Here is a 21,893-nt window from a genome sequence, read left to right as displayed (position 1 = left end):
CCGTTTGGACCTGGACATCTACTCCAGTTCCATCCTGGGGCCCCAGTTTTGACACTGATTCCCTGCTTTGATCACAGCCTGTACTCTGGACTCATCTTGGGCTGCCTAATTGCAGGCCCAGCCTGCTCAGACTTACAGATGAACACTGTCCCAGTTTCAGGTCCAGCCCCATCGCAGATTGTGACTTGGTCAATTCTCAGGCTGTAACTTTGGTTCCAGGTCCTGCTTGGGCACTACTTCAGCTTCTACTTGGACTGTGCCTTTGTTTTCAGCTTCTGCCCTGGCAGACACTCAGTGCCTTTGTGCCTGTGCCTAGAGCAGAGGCAGCCAAGGTGATGCTGTGCAGTGGTGTTATGTGTGAGGCAGGGAGCAGAGAGGAGTGGGGGAAGTTGCCGAAGCAGCAATTTCCCTGCTATACACGTAGTGACGGATGTCTGAGTCCTGGTCTCACGAGATTTCTGAAGCTCTGCTGAGGTCAAGGGACCCACACCCCCAGCAACCCTCTAAGGGCTCAAGGGACAGCCCTTTTCCACGAGGATGCTGAGCTGCCAGGGGTAAGAAGGCAAGCCCTGTTAGCACTGACTGAACAATCCTGCGGGCAATGGAAGGTGCTGCTGAGCTTCTGTCTGGGCTTTGCATCTCACCAAGGACTCCTGGCACTCACTGGGCACTCCCTTGCTTGGGTCACTTGTGGGCTGCCTCAGGGCCAGCTCTTGGTGCTGTGGCCAAACTGTCTGCTTTCCCAGGCCAGGGCACCTGCTCCCCTATTCCTTCTCTGCTGCTGAAGGCACTCACTGATGCTGCTCCACCTTAAGGGACACTGCTGCCACATGAGTGTGCCAACTGTGCTGGCTTGGGTACCAAAAGGAGACCCTTTGCTGTCCCCAGGTGCCCCTTGCTTGCCCCAGCCTGCCAGCACAGTGCGGGCACACTGCCTCTCCAAAGGGTGGTGGCCCCTGGCTTCCAGCCATGCAGACTCATGCAAAGTCTGACTGTCACTACAGTGACAAGAACTGCACCGCATGTAAGTGAGATACAGGATGAAAGTCAACTTCAGCCTCATTGAAGTTGCAGCGTAGCTGGGTACCCACTGGGCACCCAGTGGACTTACATTCATTCCCTGGATGGCCCAGGAAACTCCCCAAGTGGTCTCTGCACTAATGAGGTCTCTGCACCCTGGTTCCATATGTGTCTCAAACTGGCCTAAGTCACCAGTACAACCATGTAACTGATTGTCACAAGAGCTCTCAAGGTCAGACTTCCAAAGTCTTGAAGATTCCCCGTCACTTTGTACAAATAGATCCACATAACTGTGCTTTGTTAATTGAAATGCTGCATGGAGGATGTGGCTGCCCCAGAAACTCAAGTGTCTCCATGCTGCAAACTTGACGGCACAGAGTAGGCACTTGCTGAGAATTACTATGAGCTGTTCCTGCAGCTGCAGAAATGATCACACAGGACAGTCAACGTATCAAACAGCTTTTGTACTTAGCAGTAGTAGAGATGGATCATATAAACACTGGAGTGGTCACAGGCCAGCTGGACAAGGGAAAGGGCAAGAAGAGGTGGTGTAATGAACAAGTTCTAAAGTGTGTAAAGGCTAAGAACTCATCCTAGGACACCAATGTGCCCCTGTGCAATCCCTGCCATGTGTAAAGAGATGGATCCTGTGAGTTGCATTGAAAGGGTCTCACATGTGGCCCCAGACTGAGAGTGAACATGCAATATTACTGGGGCACACTTTGGGCTTTGCAAGGTGATGCAGGATGTGGGTAACACTGCCCCCAAAAGTGGATGACCAGAACAAATGCCAACATCAGGAGAATGTGTGCATGGGGACAGTAAGGAAAAGCACACTAAAATAGAAAAACAAAATAGCATCTATTAACTTCAGTCCTACAGTAGTACTTAGCAGTATAAGAGTTCACAGAAATATTTTTTTTAATAATATTTATCAGAAACATGGCACTTTACATCTTCAGGTCACTGAATATACAATGATTATTCCTCACAACATCCCTGTGAGGTAGGCATTAGATTGCAGTTACTATTTTACATGTGGACAGAGGCAGAGAAGTATGTAATCAATTCTGCACAATTAGGTTAATGAAGTTCAACTCAAACACCAAGAGGCCCCCAATGACTTGAATGTAAACAGGACAGTGGGGCAGAGCTGATACTTCATCAGCTATATTTTTTCACTCCAGTCAATTGCAATGCTCAGGGTCTCACTCTGTTTTCCCCATATCCCCCTGCAAAAAAGCACCTTTGTTAAACAACTTACACATGCTGAGTTGCTACAAGGTGAGATCTGTAGTAGAAATAGGAAAAACACACTTCAATTTAGCCTACATTTTAGTAAAACTGAGAGAAGTTTGCCTGCCCAGTCAAATAGAACAGTTTCAACTTTAGTCCTTTATGACATCTGAGACGGCATTTCAGCCTTCAGGTATGAATAAGTGTTTGCTTGACTTAAGAATATCTAGAGGAAAAAAAGTTTGGTAGACTGTGATCACTGTCTCAGAAATCATGCTTATTTTAGTCAAATTGTTCTACTGAAGTCTGAGGGATTTCTGAATAGCAGGAGGAACTTTGGGGTTTAACTTTCCATGTGTTTAAAAAGCCCCTTAGTATAGCAATTTCTCAAAAAAACCTCTCTTTCAAATTTTTTTTGTTTTAAAAATGAAACAGAGCAGGTTTGTAAACTTTAACATAATAAAAAAATCCTAGTGTTTAATATACAATTATTGATTAATTTCATTTAATGACATTCTACTGTAAATGAACTTCAGGAAACAAAGTATAGTTGACAGTATGGCTACTGTGATTAACTCATCTTCCTATAGCTTTCAGTTGAGATTTCTGAAGAGATGCAGTGTTCAAGAAAGATTCATAGTTTCAACCTGTAAACCACTGCAGCCTGGCTGAAGCCAAGGAAGCCATTGTAATTAATTCCTGCTGAGTAGCTGATCCATCAATTCCTTCATGTGCAATATCAGTGACAATGGTCTGCTCCAAGTTGAGAGATGATCACAGTTGAAGAGGCTTGGGTCCACATACTCTAAAAACCTACACATTGCCCTTCCCAACAGAGAAATTGTCATTCTCATTTAATGGAAGGCTCGGTTTAGTGGAACAATGGCTGTGCACTATGATGGAAGAAGAACAGAGTAGTGGCTTTTTGCAGAAATCACCTTCATTTTGAGGAGGAGGGTGTGGAAAAAAAAAGAGGGAAGAGTAATTGTTAACATTATTACCAAGGGACATGTTAACTTCTAATCTGAGATTCACTTTTCCTTCTGTATATTGAAACATAGTCACAACCTCTACCTCAGGGAACTTCAACCTTTAAATCCACACAGCAATTGTAGTCTCCAGACAAGGGGCAAAGAAAAAGAAAAGAAAGAAAAAAAGAAAAGAAGCTCAGAAGTGCACTTTGCATATCCTGCCTCAGAAAGGGTTAAAGTGCTAAGTTTGATATATCCAAAAATTAAGCATCTCTCCTACTCCTTTATTTTTTTAAATGAAACTTTATCTTTGGTTTCTTGTATCTTCCCTGTAATTTTATCCTTTGTTTCCTCCATCTTCTCCGTTATTTTATCCTTTGTTTCCTCCATCTTCTCCGTAATTTTATCCTTTGTTTCCTCCATCTTCTCCGTAATTTTATCCTTTGTTTCCTCCATCCTGTCTTGTAGGTATTCCTTTACTGGTGGTGGTGTGGACATGTAGCCATGCTTACGTAGATATTTAACAGTGACGGATGTTCCTCCCAAAGTCACAGTGTATCTGGCAGGAGTTGCAATCTTAAAGAAACCAGAGAACATACCACATAAATAAAACAGGACAATAACATCCAGCAAAAGGTATTTTTAATGTTGAAAATTTATTTTGACCAGTTTCAGATTCTAAAGGTATCTTCAATTTATAAGGAAATAAGCCAGTTTACCAGTTTAGAAATACATACCTTTAACTTAAAAGTATCATTTTGTCAGAGCCAGCAAGGGCCTTAGATTTCCCTTAAAAAAAATGATCATCACACAAACTCTCCCTGTGCAGCCTGTAGGACAAGCATTAGGCATCTCAATACAATTCAGAACAGACTGCATGTGAAAACTGAGTTCCTTCCAACACTGCCAGATCTCTCAGCTATAACAACATCTTTATGTTTAACCACATTTATTTATTCGTCTCTTTCAGGCACAGGAAAAATTGGAAAGAGTGGTACTTTCACATTTTGTTTGGGAAAATAACCCCTTTGAATAACAGGCAGGAAGCACATCACATTTGGAAACAAAACAAATGAGTGGCATGTACAGCAAATACGGTACCTTGTTTTTGCATGGTCGGACATGTTTCAAGTTTCCCAAACACAGACTTTGCCCATATAAAGCAATAAAAGGAAGCCCAAATCTGAATGTAAGTAACTGATTCAAATGGACAATGAAAATGCTTGCGAGTGATGGACAGCTAAGGGGAAGACAAAAAAATCATCTAGGATAAAAATAACAGTACTTTTAGCTGGAATTCAGTGTGGTGTTTAGACTTTACCTCTTTGTCCCTGCTAATTATGTCAGGGATACAGAAGAATAACTTAACTGTCATTAAATCTCAGAGGGCTGCAATAGTTCTGCAGCAAAGAAGTTATTTTAGAAATACAGATAGACTCCTTGAAGGAACACAGAACACATACCAACTTGCATGGGACTATTTTTACCACAAAAATGAATGCTCAAGTACATGTAACTATCGAAGAAAGCTAATTAATTCTTTCTGCTGTAAACAAGTAAACCCTGTTTAGTTCACCAGGCAAGACTTAGAGCTTATTTACAAACTATAATTATACTTACTTTATACAATGCATATGCAGTTAGTGCATTTCCACTCTGGGAATTTTTCAGGATGTCTACTACGCTGTCTGGTAAGCCAATCAACTCTAGGAATGGAACAACATTTACTCCACTATAAAAGAGAAAAACATTGGTAACTTGAATTGGAATTTGAAAGAAATTTAGAGTATTATTTTTATTCTATATTACACAAACTTTGTAATTTGAGAACAAAATGTTTTTTTTTATCTAAGCAATATACTTGCAGGATTTATGTTTCTGACCACAGGAAAATTAATGTTCTTTTCAGCATTTCAAAAGGTGACCCATTTATATTATCCCTGTTGGGTGGGAATAGCTTCTAACTTACCTGTGTCCCAGTTTATGTTTGAAGGTAAGTAGATTTAATGGTGGTAAGACAGCTACTCAGGCTCCAGCGGTGCACATTTGATTTCATGTTCTGTTTTGCCCAAAATTACCTATTTTTTCTTTTTAAAATTTCAGACAATGTTCTTTATTCACTTTAAAATATATCAAACAAATGGAATGTGGCAAAAGAAAAGGAAGCAACATGTTACATGGACAAGACTTCAGGGGCTTTGTGCTCAGTTGCTCTACTGTGTCAATATAAGGTGTCAAGATGGGTGGAGGGAGCTCCAATCACAATTTCTTTCTATTTGAAATCCAGGGAAGCACCGAAGGAGAAAAGAAAGCTCATCTTTATATTATAGGAGAAAGCTACACACAGTTATAGAAGACCTGAGTTTCCAATATTTAGAGATTTTGTATTATTAGTACCGTTATCCATTTCTATCTAGTATTTTAAGCATTCTTCTGAGCATGCAATCACTTTAGCATCTAAATGAACAGGAAGAGGCAGTAATCTACCAACAGTTATTAGAACCTACAGTCTGAGGGCCTGTTACCAGAGTAGGAAATGGAGACCTAGTAAGAGCTGAAAGACAACGCTAACTGTGCTGTTTCATAAACCACCACTGTTTAGTCTCGTATGAACAGTCATTCTGAAAGTTTTTTTTCCACTTCAGGAGGGTGCTGCTCCTGTGGCATAACAAACTGAAGCTTTGTTATAATTAGTTTCTGGTTGAATATTTCAGTTGTTTTCTGCCAAATACCTACTTTAGCAGCAGGCTTTAGAGTTTCAAGAAAAGTAATCTTCACTCAATCTGAAATGTCTGGATGTAAGCATCAACCTGAATTCATCCAAAGCAAAATATTTTTATAGCTCAAGACCTTTATTCCTCTGACATGAGCTAAATTTAGAATGACATTTGGATCTATAGCTCCCAGAAAGGCCAATTATGCCAGCTGGTTAGAGTAACTAAAACAAACACTTGTGCAGTAAGGCATTCTGATGTCAGAGTTCCATCCTTGTTACCACAAACCATCGTTGTTTCATGCTTTCTATTATTAAATATACAACACCAGCAGTCCAGAGATAAACATTTGCTCATATTTAGCAAACTATTTCCAGATAAATAAAGCCTCTTTCATCTGAACTAGCAAACTAGCAGCTCATAATTGATGTCGTAGTTTTTTTCTAATAAGTGCCATTTTCCAGAATGGTATCTAGCACATGCTATAACTAAAATAAACTAAAATTAGAATACTTAGTTTATCTCTCTTTTTTTTAACCACACAAATATTTAATTTCCAATTAAAAGTGTGGTCTACAGAAGCAATTTTTTCAGTGGATGGCAGGAAAGACAGGAAACAGAAACAAAAAAGGAAAGGGTACACATAGGTCGTGAACAGCTAAGTGAGGTAAATCCATGAAATGAAAATCCAGTTATGGGGGAGGAGTGGGGATGAAGAGGAAAGGAAGTGGTAAAATACCTTTAAGTCCAAGGGCAAAAAAAGAAGAAAAGGTCTATAAAAGATCTCAGCTGGCCATTCATAATCAGGATTCCAAATCCCTATCTTTACCTTTTGAGAAGTTACTAATAATTTCAATGCTGTTTACATCCATGCATCGTTTTGGGGAGATGAGCATTCCTTTAAATGTTAGCAACATACCTGGTACACAGCAATAACTGCATGATAATAGTATGTACATGACAGTCTCATGAATCCTATATGCTTTCCATATTAATCTTATGCTTTAGTCAAAAATGTAGCCACATTTCTCTTTTACATATAAAGGCACTTTTTAACATGCAATAATAATTTATATGTCCTTTCACTAGTGAAAGTAGGCCTCAATTCAACTACGGTATTGAGCACTGCAACAAAATAACAACTTACTTCATGGCTGCATAGTAAAAGGATCCAAACCATACAGTGGAAGTCAGAAGGTGCACTGGAATCATGACTTTTCCATACTGCTTAAAAGTTTTCTTGAACCTCTGAACGAGACTAATGGATTTGTCTTGTAATGGATCGGGTTCTGAAGAATCTGACTCTGCAGGGCTCTGCTTGGGCGCATCAGTGGCCGAATGCAAAGGATTTCTCTCTGCTGGTACTTTGTGAGAAGAGTCTGCTGGTTGTGATGAAAAAGCAGTTTTCTCTGAGGCAAAGTGAGCTGCACCTGCATGAAGACATCGTTTAGGAGGGTCCAGTGCCAGAATCACTTTGCATCCCACATTAGACAACACAGACTGTCCTTTTAAGCACTGAAAGACACCGGTGCGAGGGAAGAACCAACACGTCCCGTGCGCCAGCTGAGATGCAGAATGTAACAGACTCCGCTGCATTTTGATGAAGTGTGGATGAAGTTTCTGTAGAGAAGAAACAAGAGTAAACAAACTGCATTTTAATGATGTGATTTCTATTTGCTCCAATGCCACTTGAAATTCTCAAATTTAAAACAGCTTTCTATTCTACTTTAAAAAAGTTTTCCTTACCTTTCTTTGCAGAAATTGTTACCTTCTAGAATTAAGGAAATAATTTTCCATCTAATTTCTTCAGTATTCTGAACTAAAATAGCCCCTTCATTTAACATACTCTGCTCCTCACTGCTAAATGATCACTCTACTCCCTAAAAACACCCTTAAGAGTTTAGTACTATCTACTGCTTTTATCTACACAACCTGGCACAGCCACTGAAAAGCTACCCTTCACTTATAGTAGCAACTGATAGTTTGAGTGATACTTTGAGCCTACATAAATGCATTATAAATTCACTGAAGTAAATACAATTAAAATGTATTTCTGGTGTCAGTGCATTCTTAGTTTTGGTAAAATTTTTCATGTTCCATACTATTTTCAGTAAAAGTTCATACAACTGAAAAAAACCCAATAGAAATAATTATTAATAATCAAGCAATAGCCTAAATAGTAACAAACCTAACTGTAGCAGCCTGCCAGTAACATCTGTCAGGAAGGGGGAAGGTACTGTTTAATGTCATGTATTAACATGAGCAAAACTGAACTGCAATTTTCCAAATATTGCAATGCAAAGAATATTTTATAACAGTGGAATAACCCAGTTAACTTTATGATTTTGAATACTTACCAGTTACTCCTGAAAGTTTGAAATAACTATTGAGAGTTTCCCCACAAAGAAGAAAGGAATTTTGTTTTGCATGCATAGACATCAAGAAATAATTTCCCCCCCCCCAATGTATGCTTTGAAATTGTGAATGAAATACTCTCTCCTTTCCTTTATTCAATGCCTGCAAGTTACAGAACTAATATTCCTTACCTCCAGAAAGGAAAAAAAAGGTGATGCAAATTGATGTAACAAATGCCACTTAAGTTAGTTACAAGTTTTGTATATTCCTAATGCTTTTCTATTTTTAATTGTCATAACAATTCTTTATCCAAACTAGAAATCATTCAAATTTAATTGAAGCTTCATTTTTGCTTTCCCTTCATCTGCAGCCTTAGATATATTTCAGTCAGATGCTTTAGTAGTGAATTTATCTAGGCTGCAGAAAATGATCAATACTTCCTAACATATGCAGAAGTTAAAAAAAAAGTGAAACCATACATACCCTTTATTCCTTTCTAGATATGGTAAGGTTTGTATCTTCAAAAAGTTGCAACTCTTCCACTAGTTCCCCACCTTTCAAATATGTATCTTGAACACATTGATGACTCTGCTGAAGTGAAAAAAAGGCACATTTAGAGAAATAGCAACAACAGGAGACTAATCCTATGAAGATTTTTGGGCAGCCTGAAACCTTGCTACTGAAGAAGTTATTGGCGCAAATTCCCTTTCCAATACTGACATGCTTATGGGAGATTTTTTTCCTGTGTAATTTTTTGAAGTTCCTCAACTGTGAATTACTTTTTGCTTCAAGAGAGGAAAGTTTCATAATCCAAATGCATCTGTTGGAACATTCCTGCCTGTATGTTTTCTAGGTAGTTTTATGCTATGGTTGTGTTTGAATTACTGGCAATTACTAGAATTACAGTGTTTGATGTGGGGAAAAGAGTAATGGTTTCAGACTCCCTGGGAACCTCTACATTGTGAAGCACAGACATACACTTTTGCTAAACTCCTAGTAACAGGAGGTACTGCATCAGCAGGGAAAAAAGGAACTTGTGTCTCTATATAAGGAAGCAGTTACTCCATCCTATTGAGTTATGAACTCAGATGGAGTCAAGAAGTGCTGCTGCTGCTCATGGAGCAGTAAATCAGCTACAGGTAGTGGCTCTCCACAACTCAGTTTTCTGTAAGACTTCACTGGAAGCAGCAACTGCTTGTGGTTTCTCTAGTTTTACAAGAAGCAAGATTCTTGCTGCTTTCTGAAATCCAAATGCAATTGTTTCTCAAAACAAGAAGTAGTGAAAACACTCAGAAAAACTCAAGTGTTCAGATGGCACTCTGTCATATGCCAACTACTTAACTGATTTATAGAAATTGTAACAACAAACTTGGAACATGACAACTGCATTCCTTGCCTGTTGCCAATTACTGTTCTTTCCTGAGGGATAACACTCTCCACAGAGAACTGTTTTCCCCTTTCACTAATAGTACATAAGATTGAGCATCTGCCATAAGTAGATTTTCTCAATATCCAGCCAGCAGATGCGGTAAAAGGCATCCATCTATGGGAATCTGGGAGCTCTTGAGTCAGACTTTTACTGTTCACCAGTAGCCTACTGAAAAATACTTGTTCCAAACAAGCTTTGCAAATTGCCACCATACAGCATGAGGGAAACCATGGTGAGCACTCTGATTTTGAGTCATTAATGTTATTAGCAGGACACTGCATTCCAGCAGTCTTGGAGAGATCATTCTTTGGTGCAGGACTAAGAAACTGAACAAGCATTTCTGAATTTTTCCATTTCTTGTAATGCATACACAGTGGCACTTCTCAGAGCACCACCTCCATGTTTTGCATTCCAGCACTGTCCAAACACCTCTGACCCACTGCAGTGGCTGCAGAACACGGAGGCAGGAAACAGCTCCATTCTCCTGAGTGTGGGTCACCACTGTGTCCAATGGTCATCCGGCAGCACAATAACACCGCTGTGATCAGTAAATGAGTTTCAAGGTCTTTGCTCACTGAGTTGCATGCACCATGTAAGACTTAAAAAGAGAATGTCACCAATGGCTTTAAAGCAGAGTAATTTCTGGAGCTACTACAAGACATGCCATGCCACTCTTTGTTCCTATATTCTCAGATGGACCTGAAAGTCATTAATTAAAGGCTTTTTTTTCCATGATGCACGACCTGGCAGGTCAAAAGGAATGTTCCCTAAACATCTACAGTAGATCCTGAAAAGGTTTTGCACCTTGTAAGCAGATAGTATGGTTCTAGCTAATATTCTGCACAACTGCTTACTTTTTCTTTCTCCACTTCAAAATGTGGAGAAGCACAATAGCTTGGTATATAAGGAAAGACTAAGATATGATAGTGCTTATGTTTGAGAGAATGAAAGAGAACATGTTTTTTGAAACAAGGTTTTCAAATTTTCCTAGTGACCTTAGTGTTTGTCACAGGCACATGCTTTGCTTATCTAAATGAACAAAGGAGAGACCTTTTGAAGCATTGGTACATTGAGGATTACACTGCTATCCAGAAGCACTGGGACGAGGGAAGTATTATAGCAGTTACAGCATGATGTAGGAAGGGCACATGAATAAAGTAACAGATTAATACAGCATATACTTTGTAAATTCATTTTAAATAAACATATTCTTAAAGTGATGATGGGTGCAGCTGCTCAGTTGTAGTATTTTAGTTACTTGGCTCAACAATGCAAACAAATCTTTAACAGGACAGATAAAGTGCACAATAATTATAATTGGGGGTCCAAATAAATATGAAACTAATTGTTTCATCTCTCTAAAACAGAAGATGAATATAGAGAAACTTGTCCTTTAATTCACAGTTAGTGAAAGGAAGCTCCTAGTACCTATGCACTCAACAGGCAGCTGGAAGTGTGTCAGCCTATGGACTTGAGACACAATTTTCTTCTCTAAGCATAATACTTCTCAAAGAAATTACTGGAGCTATACAAGTTATACAATTGTCTCTGTAACTTAAGGTTGTTAAAACCACTCAGATTCTAAGGAAGTCGGGACAGTAACCTGAATGTTACCCAAAATTTCACCTAGTGACTTTTGGAAAGTTGCTTCTTCATTTTAATGTGTTTCATTTTTTTTCCTGCTGTTGCATTGGACAAGAAGGTACAAGCTCCAGATACCAAGGTGGGAAAGCTTGTCTGTGGGTGGGAGTAAGGAGAAAAGTGTTTTAAAGCATCTTAGATTTCTATATTAGTTTTCTCTTAAAAATGCCCCAGAAAAAAAAAAAGATTATGTCTAAGGACAAATAAAGCTCCAAGTTCTCTGCTCCAAGAATCCCATGTGGTCAGTGACTGAATAGATACTAGCTACACAAACCATGAAATGCTATACAAACACGTGTGATAAGGTCTCTTCAGCACGGTCACATCCCAGCTAACTAGTAGTATCTCCAGCTGATTGTAAACTGAGCTGTAGAGATCTTGGCTGTTCAGGACAAACTCCTGGTTGGGATTCCTGGAGATCCATTTAATTCCTGAAGGCACCCCTGGTGCCATGGTGAGCTGTTAACAAGGCCTCTGACATAAAGGGAGTGCTCTAGGGGCCTCTTAAGGAAAAGTATAGATCAGCTTCTCATTACAGTGCTGGAGTTTTTGTTTAGGAAACTTCTGTACTTGTGTTACAATTCAGATCAGCTTTGGCATAAATCTGATATACTGCAGGAGCATCCTAGCTCTTGCATTCGCTCTACTTTCCAGTGATAATTAGGAAGTAAGTATTAGATTTGCTGTTTGTTCCTGAGGACAGCAAAAGCTCAGGAATTTTAAATGTCACAGAGCTGGTTTATGTGACTACCACAAAGTCATTGGCTTTGGATGTGTGCTAACATTCTATGCCAAAAGACCCCAGAGAATTCTTCTGGAAAACACAGAAGTAACAAGCCTGGCCAATATAGGTATGGCAAAGGCTGCTGTGGATATTTGCTGTTGGAAAGAGAAAACATGCCAGAGATGCTGTCACATGAAACTTTTGCCAGGATAATTTGTTTAAAAATGGTTACCCTGTTACAAGTAATGTTTTTTGAGTTACCAGAGAAATTAAAACATGAGAAGGGGGGGTGGATATAAGATGGCAAAACCTTTAGTGTTCTTTTGTAAAAGAGGTCAGAAAGCATCTGAGGGAACTGAGGGTATGGTATATGTAGAGAACACTGGTTTATTTTCCCAGTTATAGCAGAAACATTCTGGACATAATATGTAAATATGGATGACTTTAAAATATTTTCACTTGTTCTGTTACTGTTTAAAAAAAGAACATTAATTATACCACAGGAGAGTTCCCAATGAAAATCCATGAGCTTTTTCCACTCCCAAGGCACCTTTCTATGAAAAAAAGAGAATTAATTTACATTCTTGTCATATTTAGTGTAAAATCAAGAAAACTTTGAAGGTTGTGTGTGGCAGACAGAGAAAAATTTTGAAAGGTTTCTGAAACCAACTTTTCAGAAATCCTTTTCAACTCATCTTTTAGATTGCATAAAAAGCAAATATCGAGATCTCATCCAAGCAGCTCAGTTTAATAAATAACACCATCATATTGCTTACATTTTTACTAAATATAATAAAAAAACCCCAAAGCTTGTTTTCAGATTTAAATTGTTCTTTTAAAGAACTAATTGACAGTATTAAAAAAAAAAAAAAGGATTTTGCCAAGATTATAAACCAAAACAAGAGAATAAGAAAAACACAACTGAACTGAAAACATATATAGGTTGCCTAAAAATCTGGGAACACATTTTAAAATCATTGTTAAGACTGGTGCAATACATGCAAAGCATTGTTTTTCTTAAATTCAATGTAAAATAAAACTATAAACCTCTTGGTAACTGCAAAGGGTTGGCACAGCATGGAGTCACTAACCACAGATAGGAAAGTGGCAGTGCATAGGGAATTTTTATGCTTTGTATTAATACTTTGAGTGCATGAATGAATTTAGAATTTCTATTTTGACCTTTACTACTTTTGCAGCATCACTCAAACTATCTGTTATTCATTCTAAATTAAGAAACTTGCTTATAATTTGAAGTTTGGGCATCATTAGCTTTGTAGTTTTGTTTACCATTCAGAACTGTCTAAAAATATAACATTACAATTTCGGTTAAAGGGAGTAATGCAAAATAAATCATAGTGGAATTTATTTAAAACTTGGTAAAATCATGTTAAAACAAATGAAAGACTAAACCCTCGCAGACAAACAACCCTACCTCCATCACATCTAACCTCTACACTATCTTCACTTAGTAAATGCTATGCTATAATTTTTTAAATTGATCATATTACTACAATTCAATACTGCTAAGTGGAGATAAACCAACAACTTTGTTACCCTTATTTTATCTAAACTACACTTGTTCTTGCTAAAACACCCTGAGCAAAATCAAGAAAGTAAAACAAACTCTCCCAGGGTCCTTATACACTGAGCAATTTTCACTACTACAATCTTCTGATACTCAAATATTAAAAAGGACAACAAGAAGTAGCTTTAGGAAGAATAAAAGATCTTGTAGACATGTAAAAAGTCTCCACACTGGATTCAGAAGACAAATAAAGCAGGAGAAGGTAATGCAATGCCTGTGTACTGAATTATACATCTGGAATGCTAAACAGGAGCCTTCACAGCTGATCTGCACAGAGTCGATATGCCCATGGTAACTCCGTTTTCCTCTGTGATGGAAAGTACTGGATCTTAAGATTGCATGTAGCTGACCATTATATGAAAATGTAAATGTTCTCTCTCAAATGCTTCTAAAAGAAAGGATCACAATCAGTTGTAGCGCATTCTGCTCTTCAGAACTGTTTTTAATAACTGGTGCTATTCCATCTGTTAGCGCTGGTTCCTTCTTTCACCAGTTTCGTTCTGCCCTCTACTGAATTTTTACATAAGTACAACTCATACTAGTACTACAAAAGGTTTCTGCTCTCTCTGATTCCTTCCAACAAGTGCTGCTGGATCATCTTCTATATTAGTTCCAGAGGCTCTCGGATTATAGGCTTGCATCAAGGAAAAATTTGGCTCTTAAAGTGCTATCTGTGGTTTTTTTGTCCATTTGTCACTCTGTAGACATGTCTTCAATAAGCAAGGTAGAGAAGTTATGCCTACAGACTTTAACTAAGCTTAAAAATAGGCATATTATATATCTATGCTAAAAAAAGGTCAAAAAAGCCTTATGCTAGTTCAAAGCAGGGACTGTATTAATCTGCTTCTTCACACTACCTTCCACTTTAGGCTAATGATCAAAAAGATATCTCTTTCTAGTCCACTTAGGTAATAACCTTCTGAATCCTAACAGCTTCTTTTGTCCTTGTATCTCCCAAGGTATCATTAGTTCATTTCTCCCAAAACACTTCTGTCAGAGGGTTTTCAATCACAGGGCCCTTGACAGGCAGGTGTGGGGGCATGTGTGTAGTGGTGTGTTTTACAAAGCAGTGGAAAGCTTCTGCTGAATAACTAAAAGGGGCTGCAAAAGGACTTCACATAAGCAAGCTTCAGGTCTGCAGTTTCCTCCATATGACTCTGAACTCCCTCAGAAAAAAAAGCAACCCACAACTGAACTGATGAGGGGTTAGATGCTAAAACATGAACAAACAAATACATAGATCAGTTTTCTACACTTCACCAAGACAGTGTTTGAGAATCTCTTAGGATCTTCCCTCTTAATAGTACACTGTATTTTATTTGACAAATTTCTCACCTCTTTCAACTTTTCACTGAGCATCTCAAGCGTTCTGATTCTAGACTTTAACACATTCTGAAACACATTAGAAATATGGTTACTAATTCTATGTTCAGAGTTCAGATATTTCTTTCATGATGAAATTCAGAGCTGCAATGAACACCTCTTTTCACTAATAGAGCCATCAATGAAAGTCAAAAGGTTGCTGCCAAAACCTGAACTTTTGCTCATGACTTCCTGCTACTCATAACTTGCAGTCTAGTAGCCAAGCTCATTTTTTAATTCATAATTTTTCTAGTCACTCAGCACTTCACTGATATATACAATGTGGATTATAATAATTAATTTTAAAAGTTTCTGAAATGATAATAAAATATTTATTAATGAAAAATGTAATGAAACTAATAATTAGAGACACACTGCAGACACAGTGACTTTTACTTAAACAGATGGTGCTAACTCAAATAACGTTCAGCCTTTTTGCCCAGATGCACTGGGTTTGTGCAGCAAGGTTCTGGTGGAGGGTGGGCTGTAGGGGTGGTTTCTTTTTGAAGCTGCCATAAGCTTCCCCCATGTTTAACAGAGCCAGTGCCAGCCAGCTCCAAGAGAGAGACACCACTGGCCAAGGCCAAGACCATCAGTGATGGTGGTAGTGCCTCTGGGATAAGAAGGAAAAAAAATTGTTGCACAGATGCAATTGAGGCCAGGGAAGAGCAGAGTGAAAACATGTGAGAGGAATGGCCCTGCAGACACCAAGGTCACTAAGGAGGGGCAGGAGCTGCTCCAGGCACAGGAGCTGAGACAACCCAGCAGCCCGTGGTGTAGACCATGGTGAGGCAGCTGTGTCCCTGCAGCCCATGGAGGTCCACCTGCAGCCTGTGGAGGACCCCATGCCAGAGCAGGTAGATGCCAGGAGGAGGCTGTGACCTTGTAGGAAGCCCACACTGGAGGTGGTCTTGTAAGGACTTGGGGCAAGAGGAGTCCATGCTACAGCAGGTTTGCTGGGAGGACTTGTGATTCCATAGGGGATCCATGCTGGAGCAGGCTGTTCCTGAAGGACTGCACCCAGTGGAAAAGGACCCATGCTGAAGCAGTTCATGAAGAACTGCAACCCATGGGAAGGATTCATGTTGGAGAAGTTTGTGGAAGACTGCCTGCCATGGAAGGGACCCCATGCTGCAGCAGGGGAAGGAGTCCTCCCCCTGCGGAAGAAGCAGTGGCAGAGACAATGTGTGATGAACTGACTGTAACTCCTGCGCCACTGAGAGGAAGAGTAGGGACAGAATTGGGAGTACAGTTAAGCCTGGTAAGGAGGAAGGAGTGTCAGGAAGATATTTCTAAGATTTGTTTTACCTCTCATTTCCATATTCTGATTTGATTGGTAATAAATTCAATTAATTTCCCCACACTGAGTCTGTTTTGCCCATGACAGCAGTTGGTGACTGATCCCTCCCTGCCCTTACCTCAACTCAAGAGCCTTTCATTGTATTTTCTCTTCCCTGACCAGCTGAGGAGGGGAGGGATACTGCAGCTTTCGTGGGCACCTGATATCCAGCCAGAGTCAAACCACCACACCAAACCACAGTTAGAGCCTAGGTATTGAAATACTTTATCGTGACTAATTACAAAAGGCATTTATTAGGAATACGCTTAAACTTAGATCTTAGAATCAGCTTTATACAGCCTTCTGCCTCACCTTCCACAGTGACTACCAAACCTGTTTTCTTTCTAGCCCTGAAAAATGCCATTTTTGCCACATTTTATCTTTACAGGTCTTGTCTCGTGTTTCTTCTCTCCATAACCCAACAGCAATCAACAGTACCATCTCTAATAATGTATTAAGTGCAAAATATATGATGTAATCATTTTATAAAACACTTAAAACAACAACCCTGAAGTACCAAGTCTTTTGCTCATCAACTTTACTCAAAATGCTTCTAAGATGTCCAAAAAAACATTCTCAAGGAAGAAGTCTGAAGCCTTACAATTAGAAACAAAGTAGGAATAAAAGTAAAGCAGCATGAAACTGGAAAAAAAATATCCCAGCTTCCATAAGAACAGAATTCACAGTGGAAGCATTGGGTTCAAGATTTTTTTCTTTTATTCTCTTACCACAGTTATTTCACATTTTCAAACACTGAAAAGCTGTCATTTTTCCCAGAAAAAAATACAGAACGTTCATCTTTCAGCAGAATTACTGTTGGCAGACATTCACTTCCAGTACAAATCTTTTCTAAATATTCAAAGTAAGTGCTGAATTCTCTGTTGTGAATTCAAATTTCTCCATATGGAGAAATATGTGCAGTATCAATCAGAATATCTTGAAAAATTATGTGTGAAGAAGCTGATCATAACATTTACAGAACACACACACACTCAAAACCACAGTCTTCATCTAATTTTCAGCAAATGCTATTCCCAACATCTCTACAAATAAATGTGAACAGTTCTTACAAAAGAAGTATTATTTTTATTAAGGTCTCAATACCTGAGTGGCTAAACCTTCTTGCCCACTGTTGAATTTACTGCCTTACATAGCATCTTTTGCACAGAGGACATGCAAACAACAAAATGACACCACCTACAAGTGTCTGAAAGTGCATTGGATTCAGAGAGCTGTGCCTACACCAGAAGGAGCTCTGATGAGACTTCAGTATCAGAACCCTAATAACATTCCTATTCACAGTCTGAAGCAGCAGTGTTACAACACTGCTGTATTCAGACTGAGAAAGGAATCCTGTGACTGCAACACTGCAACCTTTGGAAGCACACTGCTTTCTGCCAGATGTCATCAACAAGGCCCAAGGCTTGTGGTTCAGCACAGAAACACCCCTAATCAGAAAGTACGATCCTATGGCCTGAGACAGCAGGAAGCAAAAGATGCTATCTAATTTTAACATCAGCAAAGGCAGTTTTTAAATCCACAAAGAGTGAATAGTTAACTGCCTAGAACATGCTGGGGCTAAGCACTACCACTGCAGTTAAAGGTAAGTGCTGTCAGGTTTTACTAAAGTCTTTCACCAACCACTCTTGGAAGAGATTCACTGAACTCTTGTGAAGCCACTTGTGTATTTTTATTAACAACCAATAAAATTCATCCACTGGAAAAAAAGCTAATGATTTGTTTTATAATTTGTTCATGAGCACCTGAGTGTATTAACCACCATTCCCTTCCCTCATCCCTCTCCTCAAGGACAAACTAGGCAAGTCCTAAAGAGCTGCAGGGGATCATCTGCTGCAACGTTCTACAAAGCCACAATCACAGCCACACAACTTCTTGTTTTGTTTACGCAAGAACTGCTACACAGGGTCAAGTTCAGTTCTTAGGACAAGATAAAATAGTAGAGCTAGGGAATTAAAATTCATAGCTCAGCTAAGTGTCACTTTCATTTTCTGATGTGCACAGAGCTTTACCATTCAGATGAATTTGTTTAGAAGGGGCAGGAAACATAACAAAATATGTGGCTGGAAACATAACATGTCTGGAAACATAACAAAATACGTGGCTAGTTTGAAGAGGATGACAGGAAAACTGAGTGATGGGAGGCACTGGGTTACGGTTGGAGATTTTTAGAGAAAGCACAAAATTCCAACCAGAGTAAACCCTATTGTACAACACCAATGCCTAAAACAAGATGTGGCTTCTGTCCTTACCAGACAAAAAGTCCTAAGTTGGCACACCACTCTGGCCTGCCAGCACCTGCTTAAATCATAATATTCTGGACAAAATTTAATATGGACAAAATATGTTGGACTTAGCACACCTGTACTGATACCTTCAAGATTCAACTAAATTTAGGAAAACAGACTCACAATAGATCATAAGGATTTGTTAATTGAATAATAATACTTTCCTCTTACTGAAATTTAATTATAGCAACAGTGACATGAATAATCTGTGTTTTTTAGAGGTGTCATGATTCAAGACTTAAAAATTAGCTCTTTTTTGTTGTTGTTATTGTCATACTGCACAATCCATTCATCCCAAGTCAAAAAATCTACTGGGGGTATATAATGGTCATTAAGAATCTCTGACTCTGAGTTTGAGCCTTGATCTAAAGTGATGGAACTAGGTAATTACCCATCAGAATATCAAGGTAAAATCCTTATGATCTATTCTGATGACACCCGGTTGTCCAGGAAGATTTCAATAAGGTTTTGGGTCCAGGTCTCAGTCCTTTCAGTGATTTTATTCCATTCCTAATATTGAAATATTGATGATGGTGATGAATTTGCTTCAGCATCTAATTTTCAAAATAAGTTCATCTTCAACTATCTGGATTCAACACCAAAAAGAACTGTGTTAAATTGTCTTTCCAATCTGCAGGACTAAATTGACGACAAGGAATTTTTTGGGATTCAATTAGCAGTTTTACATTTTTTAAAAAATCAGTGTCCTTCTTGCTCTTGTTGTTGAATTTCTCATGCCCTTTCTTCAAGACTAGACAAGACGCCCTACAGATCCAGAAATGTGCCAAGATGCAAACTGAGGTCTCTTATCAGAGATTAGGGGACATCAAGAACTCCCTGTCTTGCAAAAACAGACTTCAGTTTCTAAGTGATACCTACGAGCATACACACAGAGCTGGGCCAGTTTACCTGGAGAAAAGACCATCTACAGCAGGAGAATTACACAGAATCTTTTAAAAACCTAACCAGATCAAAACTTTTCTTACAGCTGCTACAGCCTGTGAAGCAGACCTGCGACAGTCACACTAGACAAATCTTTAACTTCTTACATGCCTTACCTTCTCCTTAACATTCTGAATTTACCTACTCAGTTTTTGCCATGTGCAAGCCACCTGATATCCACCTACCCAAATCATCAAACGATTTTTTTTTTCATTCCCCCATGGAAGTGCCTCTTAGGCAGTGAGTGCAATTCAATAACGCTGCCATAGAGGTCAGTCATACCCTCTTAACCTCAAACAGCCATTGAGCAGAAAAGGAGATAAACACCTGCTGTCACCCCCATAGGAGATGGATGGTGGGGACATACTATCCTCTGTACATGCAATCCCCACACTGAAGCAGCTGCAAGTCAAATAAGCACAGGCAGCAAAACACATTCCAAATGAGGAACCTGCTCCATATCTTTTCCCAAAGCAGCAAAACTTTGGCAAACGGTTTTACATTTATACTTGTAACAGCAGTGACATCTTGGGATTAGGTAAACTGAGGAACGCTTTCAGTTTAAGAACTGGCTTTGGTAAGGAATTCTAGGAAACTTTATGTACTACAGTCCAAAGTAATGTTTTCTCTTTCAGGACAGTTTGTAGAGGGGGGTTCAGAAATAGACATTAGTGAGGCAGAACTATAGTTTGTAATACCCGACACAGACCCATGTTTCACTTTAACAGCCTTAACAAAAATTCTGATGACTTCTCTGTCTGACTCTCTGGATATACTTAACAGGAGCAGATTACTAATGAGAAACATAACATTAGACAATAAAATACTTGGACAGCCACTTCAGGCATTCTAAAAAGACAAGACACAGGCAGGTCCTGGGAGAGAACCCCCTTAAGGAACATAAGCCACCCGTAGTCCTTCAGTGGTAACACAGAACCATGCAATATCCTGACTTGGAAGGGATCCATCAGGATCACCGAGTCCAACTCCTGGCTCTGCACAGGACACCCCAGGAATCACACCTTGTGATTGAGAGTATTGCCAAACGCTTCTTGAGCTCTGTCAGGCTTCCCACTTCCCTGGGGAGCATATTCTAGTGCCCAATCACCCTCAGGGAGAAGAACCTTTTCCTAATATCCAGCCTAAACTTCCTCTGACACAGCTTCGTGCCGTTCCCTTGGGTCTGCCACTGGGCACCAGAGAGCCGGGATCGGCGCTGCCCTTCGTGAGGAAGCCACAGCCTGAGATCCCATCCCCAAATCCCTTCCTTTTCACCCAGATGCTGCAGCAGCAATCCTCCACGGAACACCCAGGCCCACCTAGCTTCATCCTCCCACCAAGAAACGAGTCTCCCACCGCACTTTCTTGTGTCGCGGCCGACATCCCTCAACGCCGAACAAGGCGGACTCGCCACAGGGAAGGCAGCCGGGAGGAAGGCGCGGGCAGCCGAATTCCCCCACGAGCCGGGGCGGTGGGAGATCCGTCCCGATCCCGCGGGTCCCTCCGCTCCCTCCCGCCCCGCTCCCGCCCCCGCCGCGCGGGTACCTCGTGCAGGGCCCGCGCCGCTCCCCAGGGGCCCCGCGAGCCTCGGGCACGCGCCGGTGTCACCGGCGGCCGCTCCCGTCTCGGCCGCTCCCGCTCCCCCTTCCGCCCCCTCCCCGCCCGCCCCGCGCAACGTGCGGCGGCGCCCGTCCCCACAATCACCTTCAAGCCCGGCGGCGCCCACCGCCTGCGCAGGCGCGAGCCCCGCCCCCTTCTCGCACGGCCCCCTGGGACTCGTAGTCTCTCTGCCCCGGCGCGGGCTCCGCCACCTTTCATAGAACCAAGGTTGGAAGTGACCTTTATGACCACCCTGATCAATCGTCAATCCGACACTACCACTGTGACCCCTAAACCAAATCACCCAGCGCCAGATCCAGACACCTCTTAAACAACTCTAGGGAGGGAGTCTCCACCATCTCCCTGGGCAACCTATTCCAACGCCCGACCATTCTGACAGTGAAAAAGTTGTTCTAGTATCTAATCTGAATCTCCCCTCAGGTTAAGGCCATTTCCTCCGGTCCTCTCAGTACAGGCACGGTGGAAGCAACTGGTTCCAGCTCACTGCAACCTCCTGTCAGGCAGTAGCAGAGAGCGACGAGGTCCCCCCGAGCCTCCTCTTCTCCAGGCTAAACAACCCCACCTGCTTCAGCCGCTCCTCACAAGACCTGTATTCCTCACAACGCACTACCCGCTCCCGCTGCCGTGTTTTCCCTCCGCCCTCTTT

At 40.5% G+C, this 21,893-nt stretch overlaps 1 protein-coding gene across 6 annotated transcripts; it reads right to left on the bottom strand.

The window, feature by feature from the left end:
- Positions 1 to 1,862: 1,862 nt before the first annotated feature.
- FAM210A (family with sequence similarity 210 member A) lies at positions 1,863 to 21,887 on the bottom strand. 6 transcript variants are annotated; one of them, XM_069004383.1, is made up of 5 exons: positions 21,810 to 21,887; positions 8,780 to 8,884; positions 7,089 to 7,561; positions 4,848 to 4,959; positions 1,863 to 3,803 (listed from the first exon to the last, which is right to left on the bottom strand). In XM_069004383.1, exons 3-5 carry the CDS (start codon positions 7,535 to 7,537, stop codon positions 3,504 to 3,506), a joined length of 861 nt encoding a protein of 286 aa, XP_068860484.1. In that variant the 5' UTR covers positions 7,538 to 7,561; positions 8,780 to 8,884; positions 21,810 to 21,887; the 3' UTR covers positions 1,863 to 3,503. The 6 variants fall into 6 exon arrangements, with proteins under 6 accessions (XP_068860484.1, XP_068860483.1, XP_068860488.1 ...); XM_069004382.1 differs by having other exon boundaries at positions 8,780 to 8,887; positions 21,810 to 21,882; XM_069004387.1 differs by lacking the exon at positions 21,810 to 21,887 and adding an exon at positions 21,332 to 21,353 and having other exon boundaries at positions 8,780 to 8,887.
- Between the last annotated feature and the right edge of the window lie 6 nt (positions 21,888 to 21,893).

Source organism: Aphelocoma coerulescens, chromosome 2, assembly GCF_041296385.1.
Source record: "Aphelocoma coerulescens isolate FSJ_1873_10779 chromosome 2, UR_Acoe_1.0, whole genome shotgun sequence".
NCBI lineage: Eukaryota > Metazoa > Chordata > Aves > Passeriformes > Corvidae > Aphelocoma > Aphelocoma coerulescens.
Note: the sequence above shows the minus strand (reverse complement) of the source record. Positions and strands in the feature narration are given on the sequence as shown.

Excerpts from the sequence above, each read along its gene's own strand:
- FAM210A (XM_069004383.1), bottom strand. The coding sequence starts at position 7,537 with ATGCAGCGGAGTCTGTTACATTCTGCATCTCAGCTGGCGCACGGGACG. Across the intron at positions 4,960-7,088 it reads TTTTACTATGCAGCCATGAA|TGGAGTAAATGTTGTTCCAT; the intron begins GTAAGTTGTTAT and ends TCTCTTTTATAG. Across the intron at positions 3,804-4,847 it reads CTGCATATGCATTGTATAAA|ATTGCAACTCCTGCCAGATA; the intron begins GTAAGTATAATT and ends GGTTTCTTTAAG.